Source organism: Anomalospiza imberbis, chromosome 1 (genome assembly GCF_031753505.1).
Source record: "Anomalospiza imberbis isolate Cuckoo-Finch-1a 21T00152 chromosome 1, ASM3175350v1, whole genome shotgun sequence".
NCBI classification, from domain to species: domain Eukaryota; kingdom Metazoa; phylum Chordata; class Aves; order Passeriformes; family Viduidae; genus Anomalospiza; species Anomalospiza imberbis.
The window spans coordinates 117,067,905-117,086,071 of record NC_089681.1 but is presented as its reverse complement, the minus strand read 5'-3'; the positions used below and the strand labels follow the sequence as shown (position 1 = coordinate 117,086,071).

At 41.1% G+C, this 18,167-nt stretch overlaps 1 protein-coding gene across 2 annotated transcripts in view; it reads right to left on the bottom strand.

The window, feature by feature from the left end:
• Nucleotides 1–15,061, bottom strand: part of ANKRD28 (ankyrin repeat domain 28) — a 119,307-nt gene extending 104,246 nt beyond the window's left edge. The window contains exon 1 of one of the 2 annotated variants that reach the window (XM_068207798.1): nt 14,925–15,061. In XM_068207798.1, coding sequence (XP_068063899.1) covers nt 14,925–14,951 — 27 coding nt within the window. In that variant the 5' untranslated portion in view covers nt 14,952–15,061. The remainder of the gene's footprint in view (nt 1–14,924) is intronic. The other variant, XM_068207789.1, reaches the window with a different exon arrangement.
• Nucleotides 15,062–18,167: the final 3,106 nt, after the last annotated feature.

The window sequence follows — 18,167 nt, the reverse complement described above, 5'->3', positions numbered from 1 at the left end:
TACAGCCTGCAGAGGGAAGAAAATCAGATACCTCTGAGGTCAGAAGTCAGTCACCTTCTCTATCTGACCTGAGGACTGCTGTACATAAGAGCACAATTCTGAAGTTCAGCAAGATCTGGCCATTACAGGAAAAAACAAAGAGTAAATTAAAAAAAAAAAAATTATTACATTTCACAGATAGTGGAACCCTTCAAGAGATGAGAGAAAAAAGACAGGTTACAGCTAAGTCCACTTGCACAGTGGACACAGACATTCTCAGGAAAATTAATCCCAACCAAGTCATGGCATCAATCTAAAGCAGATCACACAAACCAAACTAAGACCTTGCTCAGTTAAAGTGCCATTACACTGACTAAATAGAATTCACTTCCAAAGTACTTTTGCCTACCTACAATTATCTGGGTGCAATGCTCTTAAATAAAACAAGTCAGATTTTTTTCTTGACAGACAGGACCCAAGAACTATGCCACATGAAAATTTCAAATTTTTCACTTCTTCAGGGTGAAGATAGGGGTCAGTTGGGAAAAAATTGTGAGAACACATCTCCTCTTATGATGAGAGAATGTGGGAGCTGGACCTCTTAGGTTAGAGAAGACAGAGAGGGGATCTCATCAATGCTTATAAACATCTTAAAGGTGGATGCCAAGAGGATGGTGCCAGATTCTTTTCAGTGGTGCCCAGTGACAGGACAAGGAGCAGTGTCCATAAAACAAACCACAAGAAGTTTCACCTCAACACTAGGAACAACATTTTCATTGAGGTGGCAGAGCACTGGAACAGGCTGCCCAGAGAGGTTGTGGAGCCTCCCTCTCCAGAGATGTTTAAAACCCACCTGAGTGTGTTTCTGTCACCTGCTCTGTGTGACCCTGCCTTGGGAGGGGTTGGACTGAAATCTCTAGAGGTCATTTCCAACCCTAGTGATATGAAGACAACCTTCAAAACACAGAACAGCAAAATGACATGCACTAAGCAGGGTGTAATCCAGCACACCAAAACCAGACACAAAAGAAACCCCCTATGAAATTATTATTCTAGCATCTCTCCACAATAGCAATGCAATGTTGCAGCAATATCTCTCAGTCCTGACTTCTTAAATCCCTCCACAGGGAGAAGACAAGCAAGCTACCACTAAATAAGATCACCAGGTGTAACACTCTTCAGAGCAGACAGCTGATTGCTTTACTAACACTTTTTCAACTTCTCTCTACCTGTGTTCAGAAGGACAGACCTGGGAAAATCATTTTTTGGATGCACTTAAATAGCACATGATAACCTTTACACTGTGTTAATTACTTTAATGCACTAATTACTTTACTTTTATTACTTTTGCTATACTTTTTAATTTATTTTATCAGAGCAGGTAACAAAGACAGAAATAAAAAAAATCCTTTAAGTTGTTTTAATTACATGTGCCACTAATTAAAATATTCCAAAAATGGCTTGAGTTAAGTAGTCCACAGTATTTCCTTCATACAACAACAGTTAATGAGCTGATTCAATGACTTGGGGCTGGCCACAAAGTCTGTCAAAATTTTAGGATTAGGACAGTTCTGTCAGACTTCACTTCATAGGAGAAGCTTTTCTTTCTCCCAGCCTCTTCTGATTTTCAACACTGAAGAAACCAATTAAGAGGAGTAATTGTAAAGAAAATACCATTTGTTCCAGAAGAGGCTACTGTCTAATGCTGCTTTCAAACAGTGAGCTTTCACAAATTCGTTCCAAGTGCTTAGCTCATGACTTCCGTTCCTGAAGCAGCTTGAATTCAATCCTCTGGTAACAAATATATACTGCTTAAGTGTTATTTTTTATAATTCTCTGAAAGCAACTAGATGCTATACTTAAATCTTAGCAAGCTATATTCATATCTTTTCCTAATGTAATTTCTAAATCAAAAATTTCTCTATCCTGTTCTCTACGTACTCAGGCTCAAACATTCCCTCCAAGTTCCCACAATCCATGCCAATAAACCACACTGAAAATAGATTAACCTTTTGTCTAGTCTTATCACTGAGAACCTTTGTACAACAAAATACAAAAAGCACAACAAAAAGTACTCTGTATCTCCTATAAAACAAGGAACATAAAGTACAGAATAACAAGAAATTTGCCATAAATGTAATTTAATTTGCAGCACTGACTCTGATCTTAAAACACTAATAACTACATAATACAGGTATTCTCAAAACTTTGCATACTTTAAGTAACTTGATTTATTTCAGCATAGCAAACAAGATTCTGCTATCCTCTCATATTCTGTCCTCTTACCAAGAAAATCTATAATCTGATACTTAGGTGAGCTGTTTTAAATATCAAGCTATGTTTCTTATTAACACTGTGCAAAATAATTCTTTATGTTTGTCATTCTCATTCCCTCTCCCACCCTTCCTGTGTTCATTTGTTTATGTTTTGACACCTACTAGAAGCAGCCCACAGCAGAAACAGGTGACCTACTCAGAGAGCAGCCCCTGAACAGCTGCCTATGACTTTTAGGCTAAAATTAAAAAAAAATAAAAATTAAATGGTGCTGATGACCAGCTTCAAGAACCACCCTGAAGTAGGGGCTGTAACGTAAGTCCTCAAAAACATACAGGTGATATGTAGGCAACTGTTTGTTTGGAAACTGTTAAGAACAATTTTATTATACCCTAATATACTGGTAATTATTCTCAGTGCATTCTCACAGTCAAAAGACATGCCCAGTTTGTTTTTCTTTTAAACAAAGCTTTGTAGTTTTTCCATTGCTTATTCCAGAAAATAAAACCAGTCAGATGAATGGCCACAACCTGCTGAATTAAATGTTATTGCAACACAATCAAACTGAGAACCTTGATAGATAAAGTTTTCATTAATGGCAATTCAAAATGTTATCTTCTCCAGCTGCTGATAAAAATATTTGCACAACCAGTGTGCTTATGTTGTGGTATTCATACAACTATACGAGGTGATGTGTGGAGTATAAAACACTATCTACTATTTTCCGTTTCCATTTCCTATTGAGCTGAGATGAAAATTTTTCTTCTATTCCAGAAGGTTGCAATTTACTCTTAGACTGGCATGCTTTGTTAATTACTATTTGAAGAGTTTATTTCTACTTAGGAATTTTTCTATGAGCGTGTTTTCATACTAGATATTTCCCTACCCCAAGCATATATCTCTGTGCAGGGAGATAGAGGGATCACTAGTCACAACAGGCATAACTCCAAGCCATCACTGGATGGTGTCCAAGAATTAAAGCTGCATACATAAGAGGCACAAATGTTGAAGGGCCTTCTATCCATACATGTTTTTATGAGATAAAAAAAAAGGCTGCAGCAATTTCAGCCTACTTTTGGCATATGGTTTTCAGGTAACTGGACTACCCAAACAAGGTCTTGTACTTTCACTGTAACTTCTTGAGAAGAGATGGAAGAGAAAGTCTTTTTGGTGTCATTTTCAGAGCTCCAGTAAAACTGACTCATAGAGCATGCGATCACCCTAAGAGAGGGAAAAAGCAACTTTAAAATGCTGCAGGAAAACTGACATGCTGTTGTCAGATCAGAGATGAGGAAAAAGCTGAAGATCCTGACAGGCAGCACATGTGGTAAACAAGGATGTTACAGTGGAACTTTTCTTCTTTTGGAGTTTTCAGTCAATATAAGTCAACATGGTGTGTTATAAATATAAGCAGACTTCTGAAGACCCTAGGTTCTTTCACAGTTAAAGAAGAATTCACAACCACAATCAAAGACCAGAACAATCAAGAACCACTGGAGAAAATCAAGCCTGTTGTTGAGTTTCCAAACACATTCTAAGAAGTTTAAAACCAACAGCATGAAAGTTACTCAGAGAGAAAGGTCCAAGGCAGACAGACCACACTCAAGTTTCTCCACTCACCTCCAGCCCCCAAAAAAAGAACATTTACACACGACACATCATCCACAATTACAGGACATCTGACACAAAGACAGACATTAGAGTAAGTTTATATGATCCAAAACACTCATTTGTACTTCCTACTTTGGAAAACTTTCAAGAACAACTTCACAGGCCTATGCTAACCTAAATAATTTGCCTCTCCCCTCCCTTTTCACTGCTTTGCAGAAGAAAAGACAGAGACTGCTTAAACTCAGCTACCACCTAATATCAAACTGCCTTAGACAGAAGATTAGAAGCCAGTAAGTTTCAACAATTATTGTTAGAAACCCTGCAAATGAAAACAAAAAAAAACTAAAAAAAAACTCAAGGAGAAGCACATCATTAAACTCCATCCTAAAATTACAGAATTCTAATCTTTCATAAAAATTTACCTACTCCACTGGCTTAAAAGAACAGAGTTGATTCAGGCATGTACTCCATTTCTCACACACACAGTCCTACCCAACACCAGAAATACATTTGCATGCAGTAGTCAATGTATCTCTATTTCCTTCTCTTATCTGTCAGCTGAAAATGTTGGCATTCACTGTGGTAGATAATTTCCAAGTCATATAATTAGCATAGTTTGGGCTGTTAATTAACCTCTTAAAAACAGAATTACAAGAAAAAAGCATATCCTAATGTTTCTGTCAGTATTTTAACCTTGCTTGTTACAGGTCATTTTCATTGCTTCTTATCTAGTGAAAAAATCAAGACAGTGCAAATATACACCAAAGGAATTGTACCTTACTTCTGCAGCCATGCTACACAGTGAAAAGTAAGAACTTGGCATTCTGAACAGGCATCCTGTGACAACACAGCACTTCCTAGTCAGGCTACATATCACTGTGCTCCACACAAGAGCAGGTCACGAAACCTTGAGGCCAAATGATGTCATTCCAACAATTCCTACTCTTTTCTTCAATTATCCATCCTACTTTTACAGGTTACTTTTCCCAAAAACAAGGCGTGTGTCAGGCATCATAAAAGAAGCTCTAGTGAGTACGACAGTCATATATGTATGCCTATACATACATATAAAAACAAACAACAGGGCTTTTCTGGACACATCTAGAACACCTGTATGTCAGTAAGGATAATAAGGGTTGCCACAACATGGAAGGCTGAGCTCCAGCAGACACTTCTGAGATCTTTTCTGCAGGTACATTCATCCTGTCTTTGGGTTCAGTTCACTGTGGCCAACTGCTGCCACCAGATCAAGCTTCAGGCCTGAAGGTTTTATTTGTGCTTGTGGTCATTGCAGAGGCAAGGAGCTAATTTTCCAAAGAACTTACTCCAGAATGACAGTTCCCGAGCAACTCTGCAAAACCTCCACTCAACATGGAGGAGAGCACTGCTAATACTGGTGTGGCAAACTTCCAGGGACAGGGAGCTGAACTTCTCTGACAGACTCCAAAGCACCGCTGGCATTGCTCTTTCTCCTGCTGTTCAAACAGATACTGTTTCTTTGGCTTATGTAAGTTCCAGCAGAGAGCTTTATAGAAGGAAACATATCTCACTGTTCCCCCATGGAAGGGATGGGATGTCGAGACAGGAAACCAGTGTGATACTCTAAATGTGCGGGATATTTTGTACAGCCTTTGCAACAGCAAAAGAGAGCCTTCCAGATGACAATAAGGCTAAAATGCAAAGATATAATCAACAATTTTTCAACAGTCATGGCAATTTTTCTGCAAAATTCTTCTAATACTCGTGGACACAGACTCATGAACCATGGCATGTCTAGTAATTATTCTTGAATTATATATGCAGTAAGTTTAATACTTAAATGATTACAAAAGCAGTTTTAACACATGCAGAGTATTACAGAAAATTTTATCAACTTTCAGGTATGAAAACCCCATAAATAATCTGTTCAAATGCATGCTATTAAAATATCACATTTTTTAAACAATTATGGCTTGTTAGATGTTCAGAGTTAAAAAAAAAGGAAGCAAATTCATGATATGTGAAGTCCTTTCAGAGATAAAAGATATGGCTGCATGCAGCTATATTTGCCCTTCCAAAATAACAAATTTGATATACTTTATCCAAAACCATTTTTTACATCTCTGGGTGTAGAAAAACAGCAGGAGGCATCCTCTTCCGTGTATTATTCACAGTGTTAGTTTGAGATTATAGATGCTGTGAAAGTTCCCTTCCTGTGCTATAAAAAGGTGCAGTAGGTAGAAAAAGGAATCAGTATCTTCAAGTCATTGCAAACATAGCTCCACAGGGTAGCTGCATACCTGTTGGTTTTTGGATGATCCTTTACTATGAAACTTGAAGTTCATCAGAAGAGCATTGCTGTTCACTAATGCTGACAAGCTGTGATATCCTAACCCTTTCTGTCCTCCTGCTTCTTTCTGGTGTTTTATAAATGCTCTCTTTACCTTGCCTTTTCACTCTCATTATGAAAGCATTCAAAGAACTCCTCTCTTGAGCTCTGTTTCTTACAGAGTAGATTAACTTGACTATTTACATCCCTGACTGCAGTAATAATAATTTGCTAAACTTATGGTAAAAAAGAACAGAGAAATGTCTACGGACAAGTCATAAAATATTCTTTACTTGAAAGGTTTTATTCATTTTAATAGGTTTACCATTCTGTAATCTAAGTAGTGTTAGATAATAAACTTTAAATGTTCCTGTGCTTGTGGATGGAAAGAAACTGCAAACAATGTCAGTGGGTAGGACTGGAAGAAATAAATGAGCTGGTTGATTACTACAGGATCAGTACTGCTGCAGGTCAGTAATGGCCTCTGTAGCCTTGGAGGTGACAGAAACAAGAAGAGAAAGTGTTCTTCTACAAGTATTCCTTAATACTGAAAATTATCCCCCTGAATGAAAGAAAAAAAAATTATCCCCCTGTTTAAAAAAAAATAAAAGGTACTAGATACAGCAGAGCTATAAAACAAAATACAGCTCCTGGAACTGAGACAAGGAGCAAAGGAAATAAAAGCCATCAGGCAGTACCATTACAGGGTTCTGATTTGGCGAAGACTGCACAGCAACACAGAATTAAGTGTAAGACCTCTTTCTATCGATCCTCATGTTTTAGCAAACACAGCAAGAACAGAACAAAACTCTGCAGTTACAAAGGGACAGAGGAGAGGGGTGAGGAATGCCATCAACATGCTGTTTCTGAAGCATCCTTCCACCATGACCTGGGACATTGTACTAATTTGAAACAATGTAATCATTTGAAATAATGTAATCAGAAAAACAACCTCAGTATTTTGTTTTTCTTCCTCTCCTGATTTTATGTCCTTCATTTAAACCTACCAATAATACTTTCTGGGGACACACTGGTGAGTGAATGAAATGTATGAAATGTTAGCAGACACTACATAGAGGTCTGAGGCAGGAAAGACACATCGAATGCTTGGGATGAAAGGACTTGCATAGATCATCTGCCCACTCTCATGAGCAAGATGCAGATGACCTGAAGACAGGACGGGGAAGGAGAGACTACCAATTACCCCAAATACAGTACAAAACTTAGTCTGCAGCAATGGATTTAAATTACTTAATAATTTATTAGTTATAGATTATGTTAGTATATAAATAACTACAGAACTTCCTGAAAATGTTTTTCATTGCCCCCAGGAAAGCTGTCTATGAGACAAGTAGCTCCTTCATCTATGAGCTGGGTAGATCCCTGGTCTGTTTTATGCTGCCTGCTGCTTGATGACCAGGCTCCTGATGGAAAGTTCAACTTCCTCCTTTGTCAAAGGGACTAGCATAGATGGAGCTATCAAAATAAAGTCAAAAAGGAGTACAAACAGCAAAATCTTGAAACAGAACATGGATTCTTCATGATTGCTACAAGTTCTGTAAGCTCTAAAAAAGGCTCATTTTGGTCTCAATGCTTTAACTAACTGCAATTTCATTTTGATTTTGTCATGCTGACTGTTCTTGCTTGTGCTCCCTTCTCTTCCTTCATTAAGGCAGTGCTGTATCTTCACTCTGCCAGAGTAAAAAAGAAATAAATCCATGCTTTCTTCTCTGCACCAGATGGAAGCAGGTACAGGACTTCAGCACAAAGTGAGAGTGGACCTTAAGCATAATTGCATGACTGCAAAATTACCAAGAATGACTTATAGGCAAATGCTCATCATCTTGAATTAGAAAGGCCATTAAGTGAAGTTCATTGTCTGAGAATATGGAAACATTAAACATTTAGGATGACTTCCCAACAGTTCAAGACAGTCAGAATTAGACTCAAGTCATGTAAACAGACAGTTACCTACAAAACCTGAACATTCAGGAAGCTCTAATATGAGTCAGTTTACAATTGTAAACACTTTCACCCCCATCCAGGTAAATTTAATTCTGAAGTTTAACAACATAAGCTTAAGTTGATTTTTTCCTTTTTTTTTTTTTTTTACCAGATGCTAAGCATTAGAATAGGCAGACTTCTGCTTCATACTTCTCAAATTTATATACTATTTCAGTAACTTACTGAGAAAAAAATATTTGTTCTCAGGCTGCTCTAAATAGGTAGACTTTATTCTTGTAGAAAACAATCTACTTACATTGTACAGTACACTCAATTCACATACATACATTACTGTAGAGACAAACAATTAAAATCTCAAGATTATATTAAATTCACAGTAAAGAGCATCTCATTTAAGGACAGAAGTCATCAGCTAAGTCATTAGCTTCAGCTAACAAGCAGTTTCCTAATCTACAAGAATGCTGCAAACCAACTATTTTGTCCCTCTTTTATTTGCATATCACTGCTGGTGCTTTCTCTTTATCTCTGCACCCACACAGCTGGCTACAAGTCTCCCCTTCTCTCCCAACTACTCAGTCCCATCACTCTTACATTAGCTCTGGTTTCTGTGCTGAAATGGGTCAGTGCTGTATAATTCATCAACACCAGAATCACAACTGAATTAACAGGGTTAAACCGGTATATTGCCACCCTCTGGGGAGAGTGCTAATGTCTTTACTAAGGAAAGAATAACATTCCCTGATATTTTGGAGCTTAAACATTAAGATTCTTTTCTCTTTGTACAAAGGATAACACCGAGACCCTTTATTTCAGATGTATATTGAAATGCCAGATTAGAACTTGTCTTCCACCCCCAACAATGAAAGGAAAACAAACCTCCCAAAAATCAGCACTGTAAGCATGCTCCCAGTGATGTACTGCTTTGTTTACTTTTTTATTGATGTGAAATATTCTATGATTCTATTGTGATACAGGTTATTTAAAAACAAACATTATAAATAACTTTGAAACAGTTAGTCACTGTAACTAAGGCAACGAGTCTCCCACTCAATTTCCAGAAATAGGAGTAAGGAATAGAGGTAAGAACAAAGTAAAAAGTTGGCAGGAGCAAGAAAACAAATCATCAGATATTAGTTTGACCTCAGGATGCCCCAGCTGATTAGACAAAAATATCAGGTACAGCAAATGAGAAACAAACTTGCTGACAAAAGATGAGGTGGAGAATGTGAGTATATAATACCAAATATATTTAATTACGATAATATTCCACAACCCATTTCAGTGAATGGAACAACCATAGGAATCTGGAAAAATAACAATCTGTGCCAGATAGCAGACTGCTAGTTCAAAGTCTCAACAGCTACTAGTTTTCTACAGGAATCATCTTTTTTGTGGGTGCTAAAGAAGTCACTTCATAGAGACATGCCCATTTGCTTAATTTTTCCCCTGATATTTGCCTCCAAATAATGGTCAGAAACCTTCGATGCTATCTACATGAATAGACCTTTATAGCCTCACAGAAGGCTGCTGAGTTAACAGGATCCGCCTTAAGGATCTGACTGCAGAATCAAGGCTTGCTTTGTTTCTCCCCCACCTTTTTTTTCCTTCTTCTTTTAAAAGGTTTCTTTTCTTGACTGAGAAGAACTGCTTGTTCACAAGTCAAAAGTTCCAAAGTTATCATGGGGCAATCTGATCCCCCCAAACAAACACGTGGTAGAACCAGGTTCTCTCAACACATTCTAATGGAAGGGCTGGTAATTACTGCATATAACAAGATAAACAGAGTTCAAGTTACTCAGAGCTGTCCATCAGCTAAAGAAACTTATCTCCTCAGCACATGTAAGTTCTTAGCCTGGGAACAAGAGAACTAACAGTAAGACTTCAGGTGTCTGGGTAAGAATTATCAATTCTTAATTGAATTATTTTGTATACCGTTTGAAAAGATTAGATGCAAATTTTAGGAAGAACATATGATGGACAACAGAGTACAAAAGAGCTGCTTCTTAACCACTACAAGATTCATGAAAGAAATTATTGGTTTTTTTAAAAGAAGAGTAACTTTAAAGTAACTTCCACCAGAAAACGTCAAAAATAAAACACACATCTCATTAGCCTACATCTGAACAGAATTTGTAGAGCAATACCACATAATTCCATTCCCACCATATCCCTCCCTCACTGAACAGCAGCAGCTCCTTTTCATCACCACAGGAGACCATTCCTCCTCTAAGTGTAACAAGGAACTAGTTGGGACATTTATTCTTGGCATAAATTCTAAAAGAATGAAGTCTAACGCTGGCAGTAATGAAAATAGCAACCATAGAGGCATTCAGAGTGTTCACTATGACACTGCAAACATTTGTTTAACTGCCAATTGAACAACATCCATCTCAGCTACGAGAAAGATATAAATGGGCAATAAAGAAGTCAGTGCTCTCACTCTTCAAGGACTTTAAAGATAAGTGGTCATCCTCATATCCTCATGCAGTTGTTCCTACTCAGATCCTTACCACTCATATCTGACTTATGGAAATAAATGCACTGCCTCAAGCAGAGTCTAGCAGTCATACAGGAAAATCCCATACAAATTCCTTCCACATGCCCATCATTATTAGCCCTAAGACATCTTCCTGTTACACATTTAAGATTCAGAGAAAATGGGAAATGTATAATATTAAAACTATGATGCACTGAAAGAAAATAATAAAGCTTTACCAAATATAATGACACTGCATCCAGTGAGTTTTGACAGAAATAGCTATCTAGCTGCAAAACTAAAAAAAGAAAACAAGCCAGTTTTGATTAGTTTCATACCTTTCAACAAAACTTTGCTGAGATGTAGGCTTATGAGAGCCTAAGAGATGACCTATAGGCACATATGCAGGTAAGGCTTGTAACAGAAAAGGAATAAATCCCTGGGCTGTTGCGCAATCCAGATTTCACCTACACATTAAGAAAAACTAAGCTGTCAATTACCTCTTAGGGTAAAACAGACTAACTTGCAACCCCCTTAAAGAGTAAGAACTTACCTGTTCTGGGAAACAGTTAGTGTACCTAGAATCTATGACTGCATAACAAAAAAAAAATCTAGAAGATACTTAGCCTTTCACAGTTAGCTATGCAGAGGTGAGAGTGCTTGCACACAGGAGACCAAGGCATACCACTATGGATACCCAGAAGTAAGTTACTCCTTCTTTTCCCCCCACCCCATACCTTCTCTTCCACACACTCCCTCGAAATGGAAAAAAAAAAAAAAATTGATAAAACATTAGTGACTCTTGACCTAAACTGGACTGTCAGTGCAGTTTCTAACAGCAGTATAACCCAGCATTTTAGGAAGAAACAAATTTCATTTCACTTAGCATTTTGTAGTTAAAGCAGCATCTCACTTAGAAGAACCTGGTATACAAGCACCAATATATGAAGACAATACAAAAGCAAACAAACTTAAGAGCAGATACCTCAATTATAATGTACATTTACCATATTTTTCATCTCTACCTTGAATAGTTTAACATTCACAGTTTGCAGATTTGCTTCCTTTGTTATTAAACAACAACTGCACAAACAATCTAGAAGAATCTACATCTTCTCATTTGACACTTGAATGATTGCTTTTCTATTCCTGAGTTACAGTTTGCTGTTGAGCATTACAGGTATCAGCTTAGCCCAATATAGTTCAATTTAGCTTTAAATGCAATTTTTGCAAACATGGCTTTTTGATATCTGATATATTTTGAAGCAAACATAAGTCACTTCTGAAAGTGCAGTGTACACCCTCAATTATGTCAAAACTTTGAAATAAATTCCTACCTGGTAGGATGGCAAAGCAATAAAGCTCAAGTAGTAACACAAATTTATAGATAATGTACTAGCTGGCTGGTTGTTGAACCCAAGGAAAGGCCTACTTTTCTCAGTTCGAGAAAAACCTGTATTCTGAAGGTTAAACGTGTCAAATCAGCCTCCACAGACAAACAAATATTTGAGCTTCACAAACACATTAAGCATCTGCAGGATCAAAGTTTTGTTTATCAGGTACTAAGTAAATTAAATCAAGTGAGCGGACCTGGGATTTCACCCTCTGGGCTCAACTAAGAGCCTCAGAGCAGAATTTCTCACCTCATCGTAACTTCCCGAGCACTGTTTTTACACCAGTTTGCAGTAACTTGAAAAACTAAGCAAGTGCAAGAAAACACTAAGCTTCTTGTATGGCATAAGTCTGCCAGTCCCCAGCAAAATTCTGGCATTTAACACAGAGCCTTTCTATATTATCAAAGAATAAATTCAACAGGTATATGTTCAATTTGGTAAAATAATCTTGATAATTACATTTAAATACTACTTTATTTAGTAATTTTTTTTCCAGAAAGCTATTCATTTGACAGTTGAAGAAAGAAACTAGCAAATCACTTCCCTTCTTCATACCAGCTGAACAGTACAAACAACAGAGCAGCCTTTGCACTTCCCTGTGAAGCACAGCCACCCCTGAAGACAGAGTCATTTTACGGACTACAAATACACAAGACAACTTACTTTATTCTAACCAAACACACCACTATGGAGCAAAGCAAATGGTTCAAGCACACAAGAAGCATGTTTCATGAACTACTGAAGAGGAACACCTCTACTCCTATACAGTACCACAGGCTGGTTTTCCTGAAGAGCAGGTGGTGCCACACTCTCAGTACAGCACCCTCAAGTCAAGACATCCTGCAGCACACTGCAACACTGACCTGCAGGAATGCTCTGTATACCAAAGCTGAGGAGTTTCATGTTAACATGAAAGTCATGATTCCTCAGGACTTTCTGGCATTCTTACACAGTTATAACAGAATTCAGTTTGAAATAACTGATTTGTCAAGCAACTGACACTTTAGCAGCAGAAATGCAGCTGCTGCTAAAAATCATTCCCTCTATAAAAGACTGGTCAAAACCAGCATTCCCTTCCTTCCCTCCCCTGCCCTAGCACCCACCCCCTCCTTTATGTGAAAGAATACTTCAATCCCAGTGTATCAATTCACCTTTACAGATCTGTGAAGCCTCTAAAAAAATTCACCTTGTACTTCTTCTGGATTAAAACTTACGTTAAGCCTCACATGCATTACTCTGTCAAACCAATGGTCCCACACAGTTCAATATTTCACTTCAACATCTGTCAATAGCAGGATCCTCCCCAGAAGAAAAGTTCTGAAATACAGTACTTTCATGTTAATATACTGATAATGGAGTTTTTGCTAACTATTTTGCAAAGATTACTTGCAGAGGGGTTGTAGTTCTTGGTTTTAACAGAGGGGTTTATTTAATAGAAAAGATGAACAGGTGCTTATTTCTGTGGGAAGTCTCCCATAGAAGAACAGCAACAAATCCTGACAGGAAACCTAACTCAAGGGACACTGTGTCTTTCAGATCCACAATTGTTGCTGATTCATAGATGAGGTCCTAAAACGAGACTTCTCAAAGTTTACATACAACACAGCAGACATGAGAGATCCCAGCCCCATACCACCAGATGTTCCTTGGAACAAAATCCCGAGGGATCATGCAACCTAAGTGTGAAAACGCTGATATGTAACTAATGAAAGGACTCGCAGGTAAGGATGGGCAGATACTGATCAGCATAACAAACAGACACAGAATACCAGCTGCCTAACCACCCCCAAGTTTCTACAGGCTTTTTTTTCTGCGGGGCTTTTTTTTTTTTTTTTTTTTTTTTTTGGAAGGGGGTGGGGTCTTCCAAGTGTTACAGTTGGTTATCTTCAAGGAAGAGTAACAAGGAGACCCACAGCAGGATGTATGAGTTTTTTAGGCGGAATTTGGCCTCACACATAAGAAAACACGAGAAAATAGCATTCCTAAGAACCATCTTTTCATAGGCGGCAAAGTGGCAGCGCAGACCCTCCCACCTTTGTATCCTGATACCGCACAGGAGACAATAGGTAGGACAGGGGAGACACCAGGAAAGGACAGAGCAGCGAAGACAAGTATTTTTCACCAGCTGGGATGGAAACCGAAGAGCCTGGCAGACAAAGAAGGGTGTGATGCGACGAGAGCAACAACCCACTGAAGGCACCAAGAACCTCCTTCGCCTTCAGGAGGGGAGCGCGGGCTCGGGGAAGGTCTGTCATGACCGCGGGAGACGAAAGACACGGCGGCCGAACAAAAGATTTTAAAGGCCTGGAAGGGAAAGGTGGAGGGACGAGCAGGCGGCTCCCGGGCACGTGAAACTGCGCAGGGCAAGGGCCGGGTCCGGGTCCGGGGGAGCGGCGCCAGCTCCAGCTGCAGCTGCGTCGCCGGGGCACGCCGCCTCCCGCGGGCGGTCTCCAGGTCGATCCCCTCACACCGGCCAGTCCCTCAGGCCCGGGGAGCCCCGTCCAGACACCCTTCCCTTCCCAAAACAGGCGCGGGGCAGGGCTGGCCCGGGGGTAGCCCTCACACCCACCCCCATCACCCCTCCCGGGCTTCCCCTCCGCTCCGGGGCGGGGGCCGGCAGGGACCCGCGGGCGAGGCGAGGCGAGGCGAGGGGCGGCCGGGCTGCCGCGGCCACCTGTTCGGCCCGGTACCTGCGACGGACGGCGGCTCCCGCCCGCCCCGCGGGGGCACCGGCGCCCACACCGGGCGCACATGGCGCCTCCCACCCAGCCCGGACCCCAGCGGCGGCAGCAGCCATGCTGCCTCCCGCTGCCCGCCGCCTGTCACCCGCGCACGCACGGCACCCCGCGGCGGCGGAGGGCGCGGCCGGCGGCACCGGGAGGGGAGGAGAAGGGAAGGGAAGCTCGGGAATGCCCACCTGCTCGCGGAGTTTCAGGAACACCATGGCGAGCGCGCGCCGCCGCCTCCGCCCGCCGCCAACGACTCCCGGCTCCGCGCGCCGCGCGGCCACGCCCCCCCGCCGCCGCCGCCCGCGCGCCGGCCGCGCCCCCGGGCACGCCCCCCGCGCCCGCCGCCGCCGCCCCGCGCCGGGGCCGCGCGCCCAACCCGCTGGGGGCGGGGCCTCCTCGCGCCCCGCCCTCCAGGCCCCGCCCCGCCCCTCGCGCCGCCGAGCGGCTTCCTGAATGAACCCGCCCGCCCGCACCACCAAGACCCTCGCCGATTGGCCCTCGAGAGGCGGGACAGAGTAAGGGCGGTGCTGATTGGCCCTCGAGAGGCGGGACAGAGTAAGGGCGGCGCTGATTGGCGGGCCGGGCTCGGCGGGCCCGGCACGGGGCCATAACGTGGGACGGGCACGTGGGAGCGGAGCGGGCGCGGCCCGGGAGCAGCGCGGCCCTTGGGAGTCCCCAGGCGGGGGCTCGGCGACTCGGAGCGAAAAGCCCGGGACGGGGGTCAGCGGCACAGGCGGCTCGGCCCGGGGCGGGATTCCTCTGGCACCAAGGCAGCTCTGCGCTCCCGATGCCAGGGGAAGGAAGGAGAGCTGGAGGGGCGTCGTGCTGGGGGCTGTCAGCAGGCCGCAAACACACGGAGAGGCGCTCTGACAGAACGCCAGACGGAACAGACGTGTACAAACAGAATACAGAAGACCGTTGACTCGAAAAAGAGAAAGATGGTTTTGCAATGTATTTATTCAGTGTTCACCTCTTTTAGCAGAGGACCAGCAGAGATGTCATCTGCAACGCTCTGTGCTGTATTTTTACCGATGATTTACAGCCTTATTGTATGCTGTACATCGAGCACAAAGTGACATATTAGGGAGGACATAGGTGGGACTTGAAAAACCTCTTGTGGAAGGAACGAGAAGCGGCGTACAGGACACTGGGATCAGACTGTGCTGCTCTTCCATAAAATAATGCTGCAGCCAGCCAGCCCAGCATAGTAACTATGATTGGGAAGAGTTATTTTCTCCTGAATTTTCGTTTCCCCTCCAAAAAAAAACCAAAAAAAAAAAGCAGACTTGAGAGGCTGGGACTTTCTGGAATTGCATACTGCTACAGACAATGCTGATATGAATGTTTCAAGCTTCTTGATTTTCTTGTAGCTTCACAATAAACTTTGACTTCATATTGCTCCACTTACAGTTAAATCTACTAAGACTTTATTATTAACCTAAGAAAATCGAATGTCTAATAAAGCAATGAGTGTGTTCTGTGTGAACATTCATTTGTGTGGTTTTGCCGTCACTCGTGTGCTTGTTATTGATTCCAGCAGGAGCCTGGCGCATGGACATGTTCTTCTGGAGACTGGCAGCATGAGAACAGAAAGGTTTTCTATAGGTGCTAGCTGAGGCGGGTATTTTAGTTAGCTTTGAATACCAATGATCTCATGGAATGTGTTTGTTTGGGTTATTTTATTTTAACCAGTTAAGAATTGTAGTCTGATTTTACCAGGCAAAAAAAAAAAAAAACCAACATTGCCACATTTTCTAAATGAATGTTTTTGACATCTGGATATATCCAGAAATGCTGATTATGATAAGAAAATGTTTTAACTAATTTCAAAGAGCCCTCTAATTTATTATTTGTGTATTTGTGTACCTATGGGGGTTTTGTTGTTGTTTGTGAATAGAAGTATTTTGTAAACTGCAAATACGAAACAGGTAGATTTTGTTTCAGCATAGACACTATGCAAAACAGTTAAGGACTGTGATAACAATGTGGTAAAAAGACCAATGGTTGTGGAAATTAGAGATAATTTTATCAATGCAGTCACTGAAGGAGAAAATGACATCAGGAAGCATTGCCTTTGTCCGTCCCCAAATTAGACTGCTCCTTTTCAAAGTGAAAAGAATGTCTGGGAGCTGATAAAAGTTCTTCTCCCTGTGAAGCTTGTGAGTTGATGGAGTTATTCAGAAAAAACATCTACTTTCAGCTCACCTGCTATTCCGAGCAATTTATATAGACAGCTTATCCCACATGAAAATATCTCACCTGTCTCAGGGGCGCCTGGTTCAGTTTAGAGCCAGGTCCTGATTCAGCAGGGGAAGGCAAATCTTTATATTATTGGTTTTCCAGCTCCTTGTTCCAGTACTCAGGATACAGCCAGGGACAGGCCTGTTGGCTGTACCATCTGCACTTAAATGTGTCATCAACCAACAGATCTTTGCTCTTTTTCCCCCCTGGGTTACAAGGTAATATAGCATGAAAAAGTTCGAATGGTAACATGCAGAAGTAAAAATATGGTTCTTGGAGATACCTGTCTGTTTCAGTTTAAGCACGAGAGGTTGTTGAGATGGCTTGCATACATGAAGGTGGATAACACAGAAGTGGGGGATTTTCTGAGTGTTGTTTCCCCGATACCAATCAGTTGCGTGTGGATATTTTTACTCAAGTCACAATATAAATCAATGCCTTATACTTATTCTGAGAAATGCAGCCCAAATTGTTATTAGAACTGAAATTTTAAAAAATGAGAATATCACCAATATCAATATTGTCTGATCTGCTAGTGTCCCACAAAATACAGTATTTGATTGCAGAGTGACAGAAATAGAACAGAAATAAAACCTCAGAAGTTAGATGTAACAGTGCTGCAAGGAAATGAGTGTTTTTAAATGTTTTGTTAAAGGTTGAGTAACTGCCCAAGCGTCCCTTAGGAACATTCACTGAATATTTCACACAAGTCTGAGTATTGACACACACATACCGAAAGCCACAGCATTTCTGTTAGAGTTCAGAAGATACAGCTGCAGAAGTTAGAAATTTCCACAACACTTTTTAATTGGATAATTTGTAAATTATTAGCAGCCCGGTTCTCCTGAGGGCACACTTTCAGCAGAGAGCCATAGGCTTTGACTGCACAGCTCCCATTAATGTTAATATTAAATCTTCATGCTGTAACTTATCCCACAGCACGTAACACTACCCAGTGTTTTAAAGATAGGACTGTATGTGCTGCACTGAAATACATAACGGGATCAAATTGAAGAGACCACAGAAACCTCATATGGGAGATATTTTTTGAGCTCATCAGAAACGTCCTCTTGATTTATTTACTTTGCCAGGAATGCCTGTATACTTGGCTCTTTCTGACTGAGGGCTTCAACCCCAGTGAAGTAGGTATTCATTCTTTTTTCATTGTTCAACGTGGGTAAACAGGCACA